Source organism: Lupinus angustifolius, chromosome LG06 (assembly GCF_001865875.1).
Source record: "Lupinus angustifolius cultivar Tanjil chromosome LG06, LupAngTanjil_v1.0, whole genome shotgun sequence".
NCBI classification, from domain to species: domain Eukaryota; kingdom Viridiplantae; phylum Streptophyta; class Magnoliopsida; order Fabales; family Fabaceae; genus Lupinus; species Lupinus angustifolius.
The window spans coordinates 29,456,283-29,475,565 of NC_032014.1; the positions used below are offsets into that span (position 1 = coordinate 29,456,283).

Sequence of the window (19,283 nt, forward strand, 5' to 3'; positions counted from 1 at the left end):
TTTTAGTTTTAGAAGAGAAAATTGGTTTGAAATATGGAATTATTTCTAAACTCAAATGATTTTGAAGAACATTAACAAGTTATGTGTTATACTTTCGGTTAGTTCCAAACATCAGTTCATAAAATTTCCCCCAGTCCCCCAGCGAGAAAAAGTGATTTTCAAATCTTGTAAAATGCACTAATCAATAGAGAACTGCCACTCGACAAAATAAGTTATCACGCCTTATTTCAGGCTCCATAAACATTGATTAGCCTTGATTACAAGTTGCTTAAAATGGATGCTTTTATTTGGCAAATGAACTAAGGTGTATTCCTACTTTTTAGTTCATTTGTCAAGACTTTAAGAAGAAGCATTTTGGATCTTGAAATCAAGTTTTAGGTGATCAAGCTAAAACCACATTAAAAACTTCTTAAAGAATTGAAACTTAACCAACAGTAATTACTTGAATGTATTGAAATCAAAATAAATCAGTCAGCAAGTTAGTCAATAAGTCAATCAGTATTTTAGTTAGTAAGTCAAACAATAAGTCATTCAATAACTCAGTAAGTAAGTCAATAACTCGGTAAGCTAGTGAGTCACTCAATAAGTCTATTAGTAAGTCAATAACTCAATAAGTCATTTAGTGACTCAGTAAGTCAATCAATAACTCAATAAGTCAGTCAGTAACTCTATAAGTCAATTAGTAACTCAGTAAGTCATTCAATAACTCAGTAAGTTAGGCAGAAACTTCAAATAAGTCATTCAGTAACTCGGTAAGTCATTTAGTAAGTCAGTTAGTAACTTAGTCAGCAACTCAATAAGTCAGTCATTAACTTAGTAAGTCAATCATTAAGTCACTCACTAACTCAATAAGTGAGTCAGTATGTCAATGAGTAACTCAGCAAGTCACTCAGTAAGTCAGTAACTTCGTAAGTTAGTTAGTATTTCAGTCAATAAGTCAGTCAGTAACTCAGTAAGTCAATTAGTAACTCAGTAAATCAATCAGTAACTCATTAAGTCAGTGAGTAACTCAGTAAGTCGGTCAGTAAGTTAGTTAATCAGTTAGGTAGTAACTCAGTTAGTGATTCAATAACTCCATAAGTCAGTCTGTAAGTGACTCAAATGAAGATAATTGTTATTGTGGAAATGAGAATAATTAAAATGACTTAATGAATCATATTTGAATGGTAAAGATAAATGCACATGACTTTTTAAGTGATGATATGATTATTTAAATCTTAATTTTAATAACCCATGTATGGTCTGTTGAATCTTAGAAAATGAATGGTTGAAATCGAATGTAATTAATATAACTTAAATTGGGTGTAAACGAATATCTCATTTATATATATATATATATATATATATGAACACTTAATTTTGAGTGGTGTGTTTAATTTATTTTATTTTTCTAAATAAAAAAATATGTAGTTATTTTTTAAGTTATTTACTATAAAAATATTTTACAAAAAAAAGAAGTCCATTAAGCACATGCAAATTACAGTTGTTAACCTAGTCTTCTCCTTTTACAACCGGGGGCATTCTCCCTCTTTCTCCATTTCTTCTTTCTCTCTCTTCTTGTCTCTGACTATGCTTATGAATGACATAATAAAATTCTGAATTACAATATTGTCCTTCGACATTAAATTCTACTCGCATTCTTACAATCGTCACAGTTCAATCCTATACAAGTTACTGCACGTGACGGACAAAAGCACATGTAATTCTAACATCTAAGGTTCCATACTAGGGTGGGAAACGAACGCCAACATCAACGAAATTCTTTGGCATCTATAAGCAGCACATTGATAAATTTATGTGCGAAATAACTAATATATATATTTAACTACAAAAGAGCATCGATGGTAATATACAAGTATTTTATTTATTTTTATTTTCATGATTGTTCCCAGTATATTTATATACCAACATATATTTAGTGTTTTATTAAATTTTAATGAGGGAAATGTTAACAAAAAATCTCTATCTCCAGTATAATAATGCAATCTTCCATGGCTTAAAAGTTTGACAATGTTTAGTAAGAGTGCATGGTCGACATGATAAAATCCTACCATGATTCGGGAATATGGAAATTATTGAACTAGTAATGTCATACACAGGTAAAAAACACCAACACCAACACCAAAGATTACCTAAAATAACATTTATAAAACCGAACTGTTGATGATATAGTGAAGAGAGAGTCAACAACAAAACCAGCACAAGAGAGGAGAGTATCCATCAACACAAAAACCACTTTAAATCCACATTAATAGTCATCACCTTTTGATATAACTTCTTTGCATGTTGGTCGGAGTAGGATTGTATGTTCAAACTGTGATACATAGCTTCCTTTCACGTCACATAGAGGAGGATAAGGCTGTAAGGAGTAGTGGAAAAAGGAGGAGAAATTAGTCTTTCACAAAGATCACTTGAAACAGTTTCCTTCATAACTAAAAAACACCATTTCAAAGGGTGAATTGAAGGTAGCCGTAGCTTACATCAAGTTTGAGATAAAACATTGTGAACATGAAACAAAAGTCGAGGCTTATGTAAACAGCTTCATTTATGTTCAAAAATTTTAAACCACCACAACTACTTTCAAAAACATATAATGAAATGCAACCTGCTAAGGGATTTGGTTCAAAACTACAAGATGGAGACACCATTTTCTTTTTATTTGCAACAGCCACTCAATTTCTAATTTTCCAAAAACAAAAAAAATACATCCACAAATTTCTTGGTGACTAACTCCTAAGACATACCTGAACAATGCCAGAGTCACACAGGTTCTTCAATGCCATTAAGTATTTAGTCTCCCCAATGCGATCTAAATACCGTCTACAGAAAGCCAAAGTCGAGAAGTTCTTGTTAATAGTGGCTAACAGTTGCTTAGCTCTAGGCAATCTCAACGGAATATGACCAACGTCAAAGTTTTTCATGTAATGGCTGCATTCCAGGTCTTCTCGTACATATCCTTTCCCTGAACATAACATTCAATGACCAAATTCATAATGCATTACCAAAAGGCACAATAACAATGTCCAGCACCTGAAGAAACTACTATTACCAGTTGATGCAAAGGTCTCGATAGCAAAAAATTCACCCTCTTCCATCTTTGTCTGCTCTCCTCCTTTCACAATAGGGACAGATTTTCCAGCATGAATTTGGTAGCGGCCTATGCTATGTCCATTCAAATTACGTATACTCTTCACTGCAAACATTCCCATTACAGTATATATCACACCATCAACAACAATCAAGCCTTTATCTCATTAGGTAGGGTCAGCTACATGGATCGAACAGCGTCATAATGCTCTATCATAAATCATATTCATTGGCAAAGTATATATCACACCATTTGTGATGCATAATGCTGAAAGCAACATAAATAATTTATACTATACACATTAAATACTTTAAAATAATAAAAACTACACAAAACTAAAGCCAAATTAATAATTAATAATCAAGATTCACTTAACCTTCAAATCCTCTAAAGGCTAGAATTTAATTATAACTACGCTTAGCAATCAAGTGAAGTTAACACAAATGAAGATGGCCCCCACCCTTTAGGAACGGTGCAGTGGAGCACAAATCAAGACAACAGGATGGGGGAGCAAAGAAAAGAGGCTTCATGTAGCAGCTGCAAAACTCACTGGGCTTGCTGAAGGCCGCCAGAAAATAACCAGAAAAACAAAAGGCTGCAAGAGGTGGTTTGAGAGGGCAGGGGCGATTGCCAAACAGAATAGAGAGAAACAAAGTGAAAAGGTCTGCATATGAGGTAGAAGAAGATCTAGGTGGGAGGCAGTAAAAGGGTGGATATTTACTGAGTTCAACCAAGGATAAATTAGACATTTGCTAGAGATAAAACGAGGGAAAATAGAGACCTGAATAGTTAAAAAGTGTACAATAGAACTTCGACAATTAAAGTGTAAGGTAAAATTGTTGGAAATATCTAATGTGGCACTCATTTTGCTTGGTCTAATAGGCTAATAAATATTAAGTTTGATTTTTAAAATGTATTTTCTTCACCAATCAAAATGAGTGATACATTGTGGGACATCAAAGGAATCAGAAATGTAAAATAAAAAACTAGTTCCACTAGCAAAGAAAATCAGCCGCCACTCAGAAACAGGTCCAGATCATCGAAATATAGGATTTGCTCTGTCACGGCAGCTACAGGCCGGTTTCCAGCCTTGACAGCCGCTCCAGATATTTGCCATGCTCCAAGCAGGAATCCCGCCGCTCCACCATGATAGTGGTGGCGGTCCTGACAAGTATTTGACCAAATAAAGTATAAAAAACACATGATCACAAATATCCCTACAAGTGCCATACCTTGGTAAACCTTCCCGTTAATCTCAACCTCGTAAGACTCCATGACCTCTTGAATTGCGGCACCAACATCACAAAGGCGCACATCAATTCCAGCTTCCTACACAGCCACAACATTTTGGAGGAACCAAAAAATTAAAATTTGACCTAATTGTGGCATACCCGACAACGCATCTCACAAACCAAACAAAAAATGTCCATTCATTGTTTTCACACAAAATAAAACTTTAAATAGAAAGTAGAAACACATAATAAACTGGTGCTAGTGGTATGTACACATAATAGGAGCACTTTGTCAAGAACAGCAAGATTTAACCAGTATACTGTGACAATTATACCAAACATGGAATTAGACTGGTCAAAACTAGTCAAATTGTATTGTATTGTACCAAACAAAACAAGTTTGAGCATGAAAAGGTTTCATATTCTTTAAAATAACACATTAAAGATTCAAACTTGTTAAATTTTCGTAACATGGTCAGTCACTGAACTATTTCAATAATTGAGTTATATGTTGCAATACTTTTAACTCATCTCGGTTTTCCAAACACCATAGAGCCTAGTTGGATTTTTCTTTGTTTAAATCAAACACTAAAGTTTCATTGTTTTTTTCTCTATTTAGTCCAAACACCACAAAACTTATAAGATTTTCTTTGTTTGATACAAAAAACCAGAGCTTGGTTCGCTTTTTATGTCCGGTCGGAACACCATGGATTCTCTTTCTCAAATATTGTCACTGCCATTCAAAACGAGGTCCTTTTATGTCAACACCAGATTTTTATTGATTTTTCTCTATTTAGTCCAAACACCCCAAAGCTTATTTAATTTTCTCTGTTTGATACAAAAACCAGAGCTTGGCTCAATTTTTTCTATGTCAGATCAAAATACCATGGTTTCTCTTCCTCGAACCTTGTCATTGCCATTCAAAATCAGTTCCTTTTTACCATTTTGAATGTTGTTCAGAATTACAAATTTCTTAAGGTTTTTGAGCATGCTTGTTACTACTATTACAGGCTTTTTAATCATCAAATATTTAGAATTTAGAATCATTCAGTGTAATTTCCTAATCCTAGGTCAGTCCACTGGCCATAAGAGATTTAAGTGTATATCCCCTTATGGCCGTATTTTTGTGTCCAAAGATGTACCTTTTAATTGGTTTTGCTTCTCATTTTCCAACTTGTCTCCATCCCTAATGATGTTGCCTCTTCAAATCCTAGTGTTTCAACTAACCCTATTTCTTCCAACAATGTTCTGGCACCTAATTCTCCTCTTTCTCCCAATCATGGAGGTCTCGACAACCTCGTCACCTCCTTCACCTGATCCTCTTTCTAATATCTCAACAGCTCATCCTTTATATCATATAATCAGTCCCACTAATGTTGTTGATTATATCTCTAACTCCTCTTAATTTGCTCAGTCCTAGTTATACTTCTTCAGGGTAAGAGACATCACACTTCATTGTTGATTGATATGTCCCCACCATCAGCCATTCATGCAAACTATACCTAACTCTGGAAAATAGTACAGGTAAGTGGTTTGTCACTTTCTGTACTATCATTGCAATTCTTTCTTTATGATGAATCCACTAACCGGTAGGGCAAATTTGGTACGCAAGGTTAATGACAAAGCCGAGAAACCCAAGTAACTATGGTCTACGACTTACATGTACCTAAACTTGTGCCTTACTATTCTTCTACTCATGAGATCCTTAAGAAGGCTAATTAGAATGAAGCCACAACAACTGAGTTTTGAAGCCCTGATCAAGAATCAAACCTGGTCATTACCTGCAAATGGGTTTTTGGGTCAAAGAGAATCTGGCCGGGTTGGTAGCCTAGGCCTTCCATCAACAGTATGGCTTGATAATTTGAGCCCACTTAGACATTCTCACTTGTAATCAAACAAGTTAATGTTCAGGTTGTTCCATCCAGCAATTCGATATAAGCAATGCATTCCCCAATGGGCATCTACAAGAGGGGGCTTACATGCAATGACCTACAGGTGATTTGAACACAGACTAGACATTTCTACAACCTAAGGAAAACCATTTATGGGCTAAAAAAGGCTCCTCAAACTTGGCTTGAGAGGTTGACTGCTATTCTGATCAATTTTGGTTTTCAGTAAAGCCAATCTGATCCCTCTTGTCTAGTTTCACATGTTGGATAGTCTTTATGTTTTGGTATATGTGGATCTATGAAGCACTGACACTTCAATAACCTTCACGTATCCGATATCAATACTCTCCGATACTTCATAGATACATACCCATAGCATGTCGAAATTATTTTTTTGAAAAATAAATAATTTATAAATCTGATATTTCCCATATACTCTTAAAATATTTTCCCGATACTTCAAACTACCATGCCATAGCATTTTAAGAGAGAAAAATATAACACAATCAATTAAGTACAAGAGAGAAACATAATATTCAATCTACCAAATGGACTTGTAGCGATAAAAAAAAGACAAAACATGTGTATTGCATAGAGAATGAATAGGAAATGCATATGCATAATGTTGATCATCGATTGGATGGGATTGATAAAGTTCCTATTTGTCAGTACCAAGTAAAGATTGCTTATGATAATATGAATTTCATTTTGTATTTAGTGATGACTAAAAATATGTTCTTTATTTGGAAATTCATAACAATAATTATATGTTTATTATGTTATAGAATTTTATGTGCATATTTTATGTGTATCCCAAACAAATTATATCATGCATTTTCAAGAATATGTATATCGACGTATCGGATACATATCGTATCCAATACACGTATAGGTATCGGTGCTTCATATATGTGGATGATATTTTAGTGACAGACAGCTCGGCAGATTTAGTTCAGCAGTTTATTACAAAGCTAAACATTTTTCAACTCAAGCAACTAGGAAATCTTGACTACTTTCTTGGTATTGGTTTTAAGCATCTTCACAATGGGTCCAGTCTTTTCAAGCACGGAAAATTGCTCAAATGACTTACCCTAAGGGTATTACAAATTTACTATTAGTACTTCTGTAGTAACAAGGTGGACGTTTTCTAAGCATTACAGTAACCATATTGAATATTCACAGGTCTATCGGTCAGTTCTGGGTGCATTACAATATGTAACAAACAAACATCTGATTAAGAACTCAAAATGGTAAAAAATTTAGCTTATTATTTTAATCAGGTAACAGCTTTTGGCATAGCCCATAAAAAGAATTTAAAATTGGCACCATAAAATAGGATTTGGTTGGAAAATGGGTTTTATCTTCTCAAGACATGAGATCAAATAAAGATTGATCACAACAACTTGGAATTAACCAACAATTGGCTGGATAATAGTGTTGCCCATGGCGGATGGCGACCAATGGCGGTTGTCAAAATTCAGCCATGAAGGCGTTGTGGATGACGTTGCGGGCAAATAGCGGACATCATAATGGCAGTTGACAAAAAATAAATAAAAAATATAACATAATAGGAAAAATAAATTAATAATACAATAACATAAAAATCAAACAATAACATAAAGTTTAATAAAAAATCATTAAGTATCAATGTCTCATAACATCATAAGATCGGCAAAAAGTAAAATAATCAATACTAACAAGTCTTGTAAAGAGCCACAACTAAAAATCAAAGCAAAACACAAATATAAAATGCAAAACATTCATACTATGTGTTATCCTATTTTTGGAATACACCATGCTACTGTTAAAGAATTGTTTTAAATTTGTATATAAAGTAAACTGAAAAAAGGAAAAAAAAAAAGTAAGCTGTGGAAAAAAGAAGTGAACTAAAAAAAATAAACTGAATAAAAGAAAAGTGGGAAAAAAAAGTAATCTGGAAAAAAAAATTAAACTGGAAAATATATATTTTGAAAGTAAATAAAAAAACGAAATTAAAAAAGTGGAATAAAAAAGAGATAAAGAAATGAGAAAACAAGAAAGAAAGAAAAATAGAGAAAGGAAAAACGCAATGAAAAAAAGAGTTACGAAAAGTGATTGCAATCGAGGCAACACACAACAGAGAATTCAGTTTTGAATGATAGAGGCAATAAGGAGAAGAGGCAAAAATAGAAGGGGTTAGGGTTTTAATTTTTAACCCATGAATGGGCCCAAAAAACCCATCCCAGCCCAATTTAAAAAAAAAACTGACCAGCAAGCCAAAATGCTACCATGGCTCCGCTGCCGCCATACCGCCATGGCGGCTTTTTCGAACAAAAGACGAGACAGCCATATGGCGGGATTTCCCAAATGGTTAATGGTGGTAGCCTAAAAAACGCCGCCGCTATTGAGCAACACTGCTTGATAATACTTCTCGTTTTACTTTATCCAGCCAGAACACATTCAAATAATCTGGTTGAATGTGAATGAAGTAATTTTCCCATTCTAATAAAATTTACGGGAAAAATTACCTAGAAACATTTATAAGATTTCAATAATTAGACAAAAAATACTAAAAGATAAGGAGGTTTTGGTGACTTTATTACAAAATCAACAAGGTAAAGGCTACTCCCTGCTCCTAATCAGGTTACGTTCCATTATCATTGCATTCTTCTCAATCGCTTTCATGAAAAGTTATCATGGATTGTGCACCAATGTGACTTCGCTAGCTTACTGCGGGTTTTAGATCAATGTCAACATCAAACATCCTCATTTCTAATTACTAAAACTAGGAAAATGTCAATGTTGGGGTTGATTTTATTTGCTATGTTCATTTCTTGGTATGAGACTCCCAGATATTATGACCCTATGCTTGGTACCACCACTTTCTCTTTCATCAATATTTACACTACAGGTTAGGCGATTCATAGAGATCTTCAAGGTAGTGAACAAGATGAATGCATATCGAGTTTACAAGTATGTTTGGCCACTAACAGACAAGATGATTTTTTTTTTTAGATAAATGAAAATATCATTCCCACCTAGCGGACTAAGGCTTGTTTGTTGTTGTAAATTTGTAATTGAAGAAATTATTGAAAACATAGGGATTTTGATTCACATAATCACATGTCACCCAACGCAGTTGAATGGGTAGCATTGTTTAAACAGGATTGAGCATTTTGACATTTTTAATTGGACAATTAGCATTGGCTATGTGTCTTAACAAGATGAGTAGTTTTCTAGAAAGTACCTTAATACCAGTATTGGTTGCTTCACGAGAGGCTTCCAGCAGTGGATCAAATACAGGGTTGAAAGCCACAGTAAAAGCACAGTCAACTATGTATCCTACACAAGAAAATTCATAACAAGAAGTTGAACAGAGTGACACTCAACAAAACACATATTTAGGAGAACTGAAATAAATAAAAAAATTGGGGGTTACCATCTATATGAGTGCCAAAATCCAACTTCATGACATCATCATATTGAAGTACAGTTTTATCTCCTGAATTTGGGGTCCAGTGAGCAGCAACCCTAGAGCAGAAAGAGTTTAATTTAAGAAACCAGTGGTATGAAGAAACCAAAAAAAAAAGCAAAGTATAAAGTGTCACCAATTTAAAGAGCATCCTGTGGGGAATGCAATGCCTGCTTGCAGGCCATCCTCCGATATTAGCTTACGAACAGTGTCCTCCAATGTTTCACATAAGTCAGTCATGAGCATTCCAGGCTTTATTATGCCTTTCATATATTTGCGAACCTGGTTAGGCATAAAGAAAAGCATGAACTAAGTTATCTCATTGTTAATGTTGGAAGGCAACAAGTAAACAAACAAAATAGGTACCTGGCGATGAACTTCTGCTGCTCGACGGACAGAATTATATATTGGTTTCTGAAGGCGCTCAAGCTCCCTCTTCTCCTCTGATGTAGTTCTCCAAAGGTTACTGGCATACCAACAAAAGTATATTTGAAAATTCACGCAACACGTATGAGATCTGAGCTATGAATGAATGAAGTAATGAAGTAATGAACTTACTCGTCTTTGTAGTGCTGAGTTTGACCTTCAGGAAAATCTCCAGATGGGAAAAGGTCCAAGATAGGAATTGAGGGAGGATCAGTCTGCTTAGGGGCTTCTTTCTTTTTCCTGAAAACACAAAATTAATAAACTTGTTTCTATAGTGATAATTATGGTATATCAGAACAGAAAATGATGTCGTAGTCACTCACTTGCTTTTGGATTTCTTCTTTTTCTTCTTTGAAACTTCTGTCAAAACAAAACGAAATTGCATCATATCATCAGCCACTATATATATAGAGAGAGAGAAAAAGAAAAAGAAGATGACAAGTATTACCTCCTTTAGCATTAGCAGGGTCGTCGTCATCACCATCTTGTTGTTGTGATGGGAGAGAAAGGTGAGTGATAGCATGTTCTAAGCTAGTTTGAGGAGTGATAGCATCTTGTTGTTGTTGTTGTTCTGATGGTAGAATGTTGGAATTAGTGTTACCCTCCCCGTCCATACTCGCCGAGACTGATATCCCTCAAATGACAAATCAAAACAAACAAACAAACCTCCTCTAGCTTCTAGGGTATGATGTACTGATGTATGAATATTCAATATCATGGATGACAACAACACCCACTTTAGCTTTCCTCACCTGGGCTAGAGGGCTTCTAGCCACTCTTGGGCCACCACTGGGCTTGTCTTTTCTTTCTTCTTCTTCCTAACAACAAAAAATGTTAGTATAAAAATTCATCAACAATTAGACATACATTATACTATACATCACATACTTCATTACTTTTTCTTAAATGCTAATGATTATTAAATTTGAATGTTTGATGATACAATCACAGTTAAAGATTTATATACAGTGAGTATATTATTTACCATCCATTTATGTTTTATATTTAATGATTATTAAATATGAATGGTAGATGATGCAATGATAATGTATAAAACTCTTACTCTCTCACTATATACATTTTTTCTTTTATTTTTAACCTCACTCAACAAAATTCATCCCTCATTTTTATTGCAAAAAGTATATATTATCATTTTTATTGTATATATATATACAATTAAGCTCAAGTATAACTTACTTAATGTTGGTATGGTGGTTTTCTTGCAGTAAATGAAAAGATTACAAAATAATGAAGGCCTTCAAAATCAGATTTTTATGAAGAAGACAAAATTTTCCTATGATTATGAGGAACTAATTCAATTACAATAAAAATAGAAACAAAAACTGCTACCTTCTTTGTAAGATAATCAGCGCAAAAGTTTTCTTCTCTACAAGTGTGGTTTATGATCACCTCTCAATCCATATTCATTAAGTCTTGAATGTATAATATGATATCCATGTAAAGATAATGATCTGGCCAACAATCTTTAACCAAAGATATTGTATCAAATGAATCAGCTTTGATATTTAACCTTCTTGTACCCCAAATCCCAAGCCAGTTGAAGTCTGTAAAGTAAACCCATGAGCTTCGCATGAAGATTATTTGAAATTCACATTGGGCTCATAAATCCACCAATGGCACCCATTGTTGTAACTTTTGGGCTTGAGCATGATCAAGGCATATAACTTTCATATCAACAATGGCATGTTGAATAGCAGTTATGAGGAACCTAATTTCCTTCCTTTGGTGCTCACTATATTTTTCGATTTCCCCATGTCCACCATAGTGTTTCCAAAAATTTGTTTATTGGAATCCTTACCAAAGTGTCTTATCCACTCATTTGGATTCAAAATTTGAAAGAAATCACTATTATTGAAACTCATATATTTCCAAAGTATTGTTGACTAATGACAACCCTAAAGGCAATGGAGAGTTGTTTCATTAGCAAGATTGCATCGTTCACACATTGGGGTAACATTGATACCACGAGTAGCCTTAAGAACATTAGACGGAATGTAGTTATGACAAATTTTCCAAATGAAAAATTGAAAATTCACAGGAGCTTTGAGTTTTCAAATCCAGTTCCAATCACCTTGTTTGATCTCTAAATTATGATATTCTGTAAGCCATTTGTACCTATTGTTGGCAATATATTTTCCATTCAAATTACTCCAAACATGATGATCCTAACCGTTGGGATGAAGGTAAAGTTGATGCCTCTTGAACAAATTAAAAAAATCTCATGGGGAATATAGGTTACAATATTAGCAAATTGTCAAGAGTTATTAGAAAATAAGTGTTTGATTTGAATATCTAAATCCTGAGTTTCAATATTGCTTACCATAATGCTAACATGACATGCTTCCAACTAATGATCGAACCTGAGAGATATTTTACATTCCCCAACAACTAAATTGTAACCATCTTGAAGTTGGTCCCTTGTTTTCTGAATTGCATTCTAGGTTTGAGATCCATATTTCTTTTTGCTAAGGAGGATACTCAAATTTGGAGTATACTTGGCCAAGAGCATATGAATCTACAGCTTCTCACAATTCTGCAAAAAATACAAACAAGTTTCCCCATCAGAGAAGTGCTACAACATCTAGCAACTTTGATACCCAAATCACCATTTGTCTTATTTTTGCCACCTTTCCAACCAACTAAATGCATACATTTACCTCCACTAGACCCCCAAATAGAGTCTCAGACGCATGAGTATATCCTTGAGCAAATAGATTGATGGAGCCAAGCTATTTGCATATAATAGGACAAGATATATGACAAAATAAACTTGGCTAAAGTTATCTGCCATGGCTTATTGAGAAGATTTAGTTTCTACAAAGCCAATCTTTTCTGCATCTTTTCAATTATAAAATTACAGTCCTCATTCTACATTCTTCCTGGTTTCATGGGGAATTCTGGGTATTTACCAATGTCAGATGTAAACCGAATAAAAGTTATAAATGTGAATTTCACATTCTTAGTATTTGGAACACCTTTAGAACAAATTGCTCGAGATTTCAAGACATTAATGTTGAGGCCCGAAGCTTGGTTGAAAAGCTCAAAGATATTTTTAACGTTTCATAACTGAGAGCTTTTCGCTTTGTGGAAAAGAAGGAAATCATCAGTAAAGAGAATGTGAGAAATGTTAGGTCCATTCCTAGAGAATTTAATTGGGAGCCACTTTTTTACACACTTCCTCTATAATTGCAATTGACCATTTCTCAATGCACAAGACAAAAAGGTAATGAGAAAGATAATCTCCTTTTCTAAGTCCTCTAGTGGGTTGGAATTTCTCAAGTTTGTTGCCATTCCAGATAATTCATAAGGATGAACTAGAGATGTAACACATGATAAGATTAATGGTTACTTGCGGGAAACCAAAGTCATGCAAACATCCTCTCATGGAACCCTAATTGATATTATCGTAAGACTTCTAAGTCAATCTTTATTGCAATCTCTCCATTTTTACTTTTTGATTTACCCACATAATACAAGCTTTCCTCGAGAATAAATGCATTATATATTGTTTCTCTCTCAGGAAGGAAACTACTCTGAATAAGAAGAATAAGTATGTTGATAAGAACCTTTATAATAAGCTTGTACAACATATAACACAGACTAATAAGCCTAAATCCCTTGAAGTTACTCGGATAATCTACCTTAGGAATTAAACATAACTAGTTATGTACCGCAATCAAGTAGAACTGGCTTGTTTCGAAGACTTCCTTTATGAATTCCCACACATCATCGCGATCAAATTCCAAAATTGTTTGTAGAAGATTACCTGAAAACCATTTGGACCTGGGGATTTATAAGGACTCGTGAAATTCATAGCTCTAAAGATCTCTTCTCTTGTAACTAGGTAAGAAATGATGGAAACTTGTTCTTAAGTGAGCTTTGTCATATCAGAGGTTTTTAATGATCTTGATTATGGCAAAAAAGTTTTGTGAATTACTTTAAAGCTCAAACTTTCAAAATATCATCATCAGAATAAGTGAAAAACCTTATATTCCTATTTGCGAATCTAACCCAATTTTCACAAGATTTCTAGTACAAGTGCGTCTCCTACCCTCGAAGGATATGGTCATATTCTTTTGTAAGACCCTGTTAAACCAAAAAAACAATAATGACGAGTCATTTTATTCAAGATTTTTTGAAAAACCTCATATTCCTATTTATATTTTGCATGAAAAATAAACGTTGAAAAATATTTTAAAACATAATAAAATTGTTAGACCATCTTATAGTAGTTTTAAAACATTATAAGCTCATTTTTTAAATTACAAATTCACTTCAATTTAATTACAGAACAATTTTAGTAGCTTATTGACCAAATCAAAAACTTACAAACTACTTATAAGAAATAATATCAAAATAGTATGAGATTTCAAAGTTTGGTTAGTAAATTTGTTATAAAAACTCAACACAAATTATGTATTAGATTGCCTACAAGACCTTTTGATACTAGCTAGCATTATGAATGTCTTATGATTATGTATTAATTTATTAAATAATAAAATGAAGTAAAATTATAAATTATATATTTTTGATGGAAGACGAAAAATGGAGGGTATAGAAAAGCAAAAGATGATAAGGCTGGGTGTCGTAAATAAAAAAAAGCAGAGGAAGATATAATGCTAAATTGTGGGTGGACTATATCGGTCAAGTGTGGATCCTGGTGGATGCCTAGTAATGTTGAGAATAGAAGCAGCAAGTGGAGCTCGATAAGTTGCAGGAAGAGTAAAAGTGTGAAAAGTAATTGTTTTTCTTTCAATTTAGCACTTACTGGTTTCCTTGCAGCTACTTCTGTGATAACAAGTGGAACTGAATTGGAGGAGACTCTGTCTAATATACCTCAAACACTGTCTGGTGAGTGTACTACTAAAGACTCTTCTTCATGCAAGAAACCTAAAATACAGAGACCAAAGTCAAGGAAAGCAGAATCATGCACTGTTAAGTGTTTAACCACTTGTATCCGAGGTGATGAAGGAGAAGGCCCTCTTAATCTCACAAGGTACATACATATATACTATTATCTTCATCTTCTATCTAAATCAATATTATTGCTTTATCTAAATCAATATTCTTCTCTTCAATTTTTCAGACCTCTCGTTGTTTTCAAGCAAGGGTTTCGAACGCGTCAATACTGGTAATTTACCTCAACTATGGAACAAATCAAGTGTGATTAATAACAACAATGAATAATTAAGATTAACAGAGTCACTTCTTCAACTCATGCCATCTTTCCATATACTTTATTTGTGCAGTTTGGTGGAGTGTTCAGATATATGTAATTTGATCAGCGATGTTGAAGATGGAACTTAAATTTTTTTTGGTTACCGCAAGTACTGATTTATAATTTATAATTATTTTAATTAATAGTTATAAAGAGGATGAACTCTTCAAATTGGTGAAATTTTTGTACCACGTTATGTATTTTGGTGATATTGTATGAACACAATTTTATTCTTCTTTTGGCATTATGAATTTTGGTAATTTGGTGAAAATGAAACCAACTCATAAACCTAAGCAAAGTGAAGTCATGTTAAGTTACATACAAAGACAACTTTGCAAATTAAGAGTTGACCATGTTTGGTTGGATTAAGAGTACTGTCAGTTTTCTATATCTGCGACTTGACTTGAATTAAGAGTAGTCTGCAACAAGGTTTTAATGAAAGTAACTTTTTGCCATAGAAGCAGCTAGCATCATCCACCATTAAAGGTGATATGCTTCACAAGTACATCAATAAGTTATTTCAATAAGCACAATGATGAGTGTGAGATCAGAGCCAGAAAAGTGCACTTGAGATGTTATATCAATGACAGTGTATCATACCTGTCGTTGCATACTTTTCTTTGTTATAGATAAATCTTTCAAAAACTTAAACATATGTAACATTGTCCTTTACCTAAAAATAGATTATCCCATACAATTAATTGTCTATATCTGATGGGATAATCTATTTTTTGAAAGTATAGCTCATTAATTATGATAACCATAAATAATTCTGTCTGATAATTAAATAAATAACGTGGAATCGTGTGAACACAACTCCAGAATGAGTTGGATTGTGTATGGTATGATTTTGGGTGTGAAAATTAATGGAAGTCCGGATAGCACTCCTGGAAAATAGCTGAACTTGTGACACCACCCAAAATCAAACTGTTACTACATGCAAACAAAAAATTATCCGTTGATTCTTTTATTTTGTTATTTCTTGTTATCAATAATCTTTTCTTCTTTCATCCATCACCGACCTCTTTCTTTCTTTCTTTCTTTATTTGGCTCCTTCTAACGCACCCAGTACCATCACCCTTGGCCTTAATTGGCCTTTGGTACCAACATATTACTAATGATTAGAAGAGATGGTGGTGCATCAACTTGATAACAATAATAATAAGGAAAAAAAGAAAAGAATGAGGTGTGGCCGAAACCCACAAATACCTTGTTATTAGAGAATTATTATTATCCTTATTATCCTTGATGATGATGATGTTGTGGTGGTGGTGTTTTGTCCTTTGATTGCTGCAATTGTGAATGCCAATGGGCGCGCGCTCTGCTATGCTTGTGCGCGCACCACCAACATCTATTTATTCTCACCATAATGTCTACTTTTTTGTTTTGGTATTATTGCTGTCAATACCATGTTCTTGTGAATATGTCTCTGATAGAGAGGCACTATTGAAGTTCAAGAATTCATTGAAGAATGTGGTATCCCTGAGCAGTTGGGATCCAACAATAAACTCAAAGCCACCTTGCTCTGGCAACGTCCCTAACTGGGTTGGATTGTTATGTATGAATGACAGAGTTTGGGGGTTACGGCTTGAGAACATGGGTCTAACAGGGAACATCGATGTGGAGTCATTGGGGTCAATGCCAGCCTTGAGGACACTTAGCCTAATGAACAATACCTTTGTGGGCTCATTGCCTAACATTAAGATGCTCACTAACTTGAAGGCACTCTTTTTGTCATATAATCATTTCTCAGGAGAGATACCTAATGATGCATTTTCCACTTTGCAAAAATTGAGAAAAGTTTATCTGTCAAATAATGAGTTCACCGGTAAAATCCCATCCTCCCTTGCTACTTTGCCTAATCTCCTCATCCTTGCCCTCAATTCAAACAAGTTTCAAGGTCAAATCCCTGATTTTCCACAAAAAAAATTGAGGACTCTCAACCTCTCTAATAATGATTTTGAGGGTTCCATCCCCACCAATCTGACCTCTTTCGACGCCTCATCCTTTACAGGTTAGCTACATGCGTGGTGTATATGTATTTTTATCATTCCAATTCTTATGAAATACTCTTATGATTGTATAAAGAAAATATAATATTTTGTTATAATGTTATTAATGAATGAATGCAGGCAACTCACGTCTATGTGGAGCGCCTCTAAAGAATCCTTGCAAAGGTGAAGCCCCAACATCAGAGAGTTCAGCAGCTGGAAATATGCGCATTGTGAAAATTTTACTTATAATTGTAATAATTGTAGGATTGATAGTAGCCCTGCTGGTTATAGTGTTGGTTATATGGCCTCGTTTAAGCTCCAATAATTATTCTAATAACCCATCTGAGGAATCATCATTCCAAGCAGGGGTGCAGCCCTCTAACAAGTATGATAATAATCATCCTCCCGTTTATGTGAAAACCAAGAGCCTAGCAGAACACCATCATGATGATCATCATAGACATGGTCATGGTCATGGTCATGGTCATGGTCACGGTCATACGAAGAGGGGGGAACAAGGTGGGAAGTTGACATTCCTAAGGCATGAAGGGCAAATGTTTGATCTACAAGATTTGCTAAGAGCCTCAGCAGAGATTCTAGGGAGTGCTGGATTTGGGTCATCATACAAGGCAGTGATTATGGATGGACAAGCAGTGGTTGTGAAGAGGTACAAACAAATGAACAATGTAGGAAGAGAGGAATTCCATGAGCACATGAGAAGGCTAGGAAACCTGAATCATCAAAATATTCTACCTCTCCTTGCTTATTATTATAGGAAAGAAGAGAAGCTGTTGATTTCTTCGTATGTTCACAACGGTTGTTTGGCTACCCATCTTCATGGCAATCATAACTATCAAAAGCCTGGACTTGATTGGCCAACCCGGTTGAAAATAGTGAAAGGTATAGCTCGAGGTTTGGATTACCTATACAATGCACTCCCAAGCTTAATTGTGCCTCATGGTCATCTTAAATCTTCCAATGTTCTCTTAGATGAAAACTTAGAGCCTCTACTCACTGATTATGGCTTCAGTCCTGTCATCAACCTTGACCATGCTCAACAAGTCATCATGCCATACAAATCACCTGAGTATGCTCAACTTGGACGCATTACAAAGAAAACAGACGTGTGGAGTTTAGGAATTATAATACTTGAGATCTTGATTGGCAAATTCCCAGAGAACTATCTCACACACAGGCATAATCCTGATTCTGACATAGCCAGTTGGGTGAATAACATGATTACTGAGAAGCGCACCACTGAGTTGTTTGATGTAGAGATGGGTGGAATAGGTAATAATAAAGCTGAATTGCTCAAACTCTTAAAGATTGGATTGAGTTGTTGTGAGGAGAATGTTGAGAGAAGGTTTGATATTAAGGAAGCTGTTGAGCAGATTGAAGAATTGAAAGTGGGTGATGAAACTGATATCATTGGAGATCAATACTCTTCTTCTCTCATCACCACGGAAATGGATTCTTATAGAGCAGTGTGAGTGTGAGTGTGTGAGTGTGAGTGTCATCATTCACATCTACACCTTTTTTTCATTCCTTTACCACATACATATATACATACATGTCTTCAATCTTCATGAAGATGATCAATTGTACCTGACTTTCCCCATCAACATAAATATATGCATGTTATTTAATTAACATTTCAGTCCTAAATATATTTATCCCTTAGCTACCCAATCACTTTTTTTCATTCACACGAAATTATTAACCTATTCTGTTATCCTTCCAAATTTATATTCAAACTTAAAAGTAAAGTGGATTGAAATTAGAATAATTAGTAATATTTTATTCAAAAAAAATGAGTTGAGACATCTAATTAAGATCATAGTATTTAGTGGATATTTTGATGTCCTATACTAGTTTATAAGGGCACCTTTCTTTATGACAAATATATTCAATTTCAATCAAGATCCTCTCTTGATTTTGTTTTTCTATTTAAGAATAAAATTATT

At 34.3% G+C, this 19,283-nt stretch overlaps 3 protein-coding genes across 4 annotated transcripts; 2 read left to right on the forward strand and 1 right to left on the reverse strand.

Annotated features, from left to right (window-relative positions):
• On the reverse strand, nucleotides 1,952-10,779 carry LOC109350769 (methionine aminopeptidase 2B-like). Of its 2 annotated transcripts, none has more exons than XM_019592068.1 (11): nucleotides 10,535-10,779; nucleotides 10,410-10,443; nucleotides 10,219-10,326; nucleotides 10,027-10,126; nucleotides 9,797-9,942; nucleotides 9,628-9,719; nucleotides 9,436-9,530; nucleotides 4,321-4,417; nucleotides 3,050-3,193; nucleotides 2,745-2,962; nucleotides 1,952-2,359 (listed from the first exon to the last, which is right to left on the reverse strand). In XM_019592068.1, exons 1-11 carry the CDS (start codon nucleotides 10,698-10,700, stop codon nucleotides 2,249-2,251), a joined length of 1,311 nt encoding a protein of 436 aa, XP_019447613.1. In that variant the 5' UTR covers nucleotides 10,701-10,779; the 3' UTR covers nucleotides 1,952-2,248. The 2 variants fall into 2 exon arrangements, with proteins under 2 accessions (XP_019447613.1, XP_019447612.1); XM_019592067.1 differs by having other exon boundaries at nucleotides 10,410-10,446.
• Nucleotides 14,653-15,557, forward strand: LOC109350771. The gene is made up of 3 exons (XM_019592070.1): nucleotides 14,653-15,103; nucleotides 15,194-15,238; nucleotides 15,357-15,557. The coding sequence occupies exons 1-3, from the start codon at nucleotides 14,724-14,726 to the stop codon at nucleotides 15,412-15,414; spliced, it is 483 nt and encodes a 160-aa protein (XP_019447615.1). The 5' UTR covers nucleotides 14,653-14,723; the 3' UTR covers nucleotides 15,415-15,557.
• On the forward strand, nucleotides 16,181-18,819 carry LOC109350772 (pollen receptor-like kinase 4). Its single transcript, XM_019592071.1, has 2 exons — nucleotides 16,181-17,339; nucleotides 17,458-18,819. The coding sequence occupies exons 1-2, from the start codon at nucleotides 16,628-16,630 to the stop codon at nucleotides 18,807-18,809; spliced, it is 2,064 nt and encodes a 687-aa protein (XP_019447616.1). The 5' UTR covers nucleotides 16,181-16,627; the 3' UTR covers nucleotides 18,810-18,819.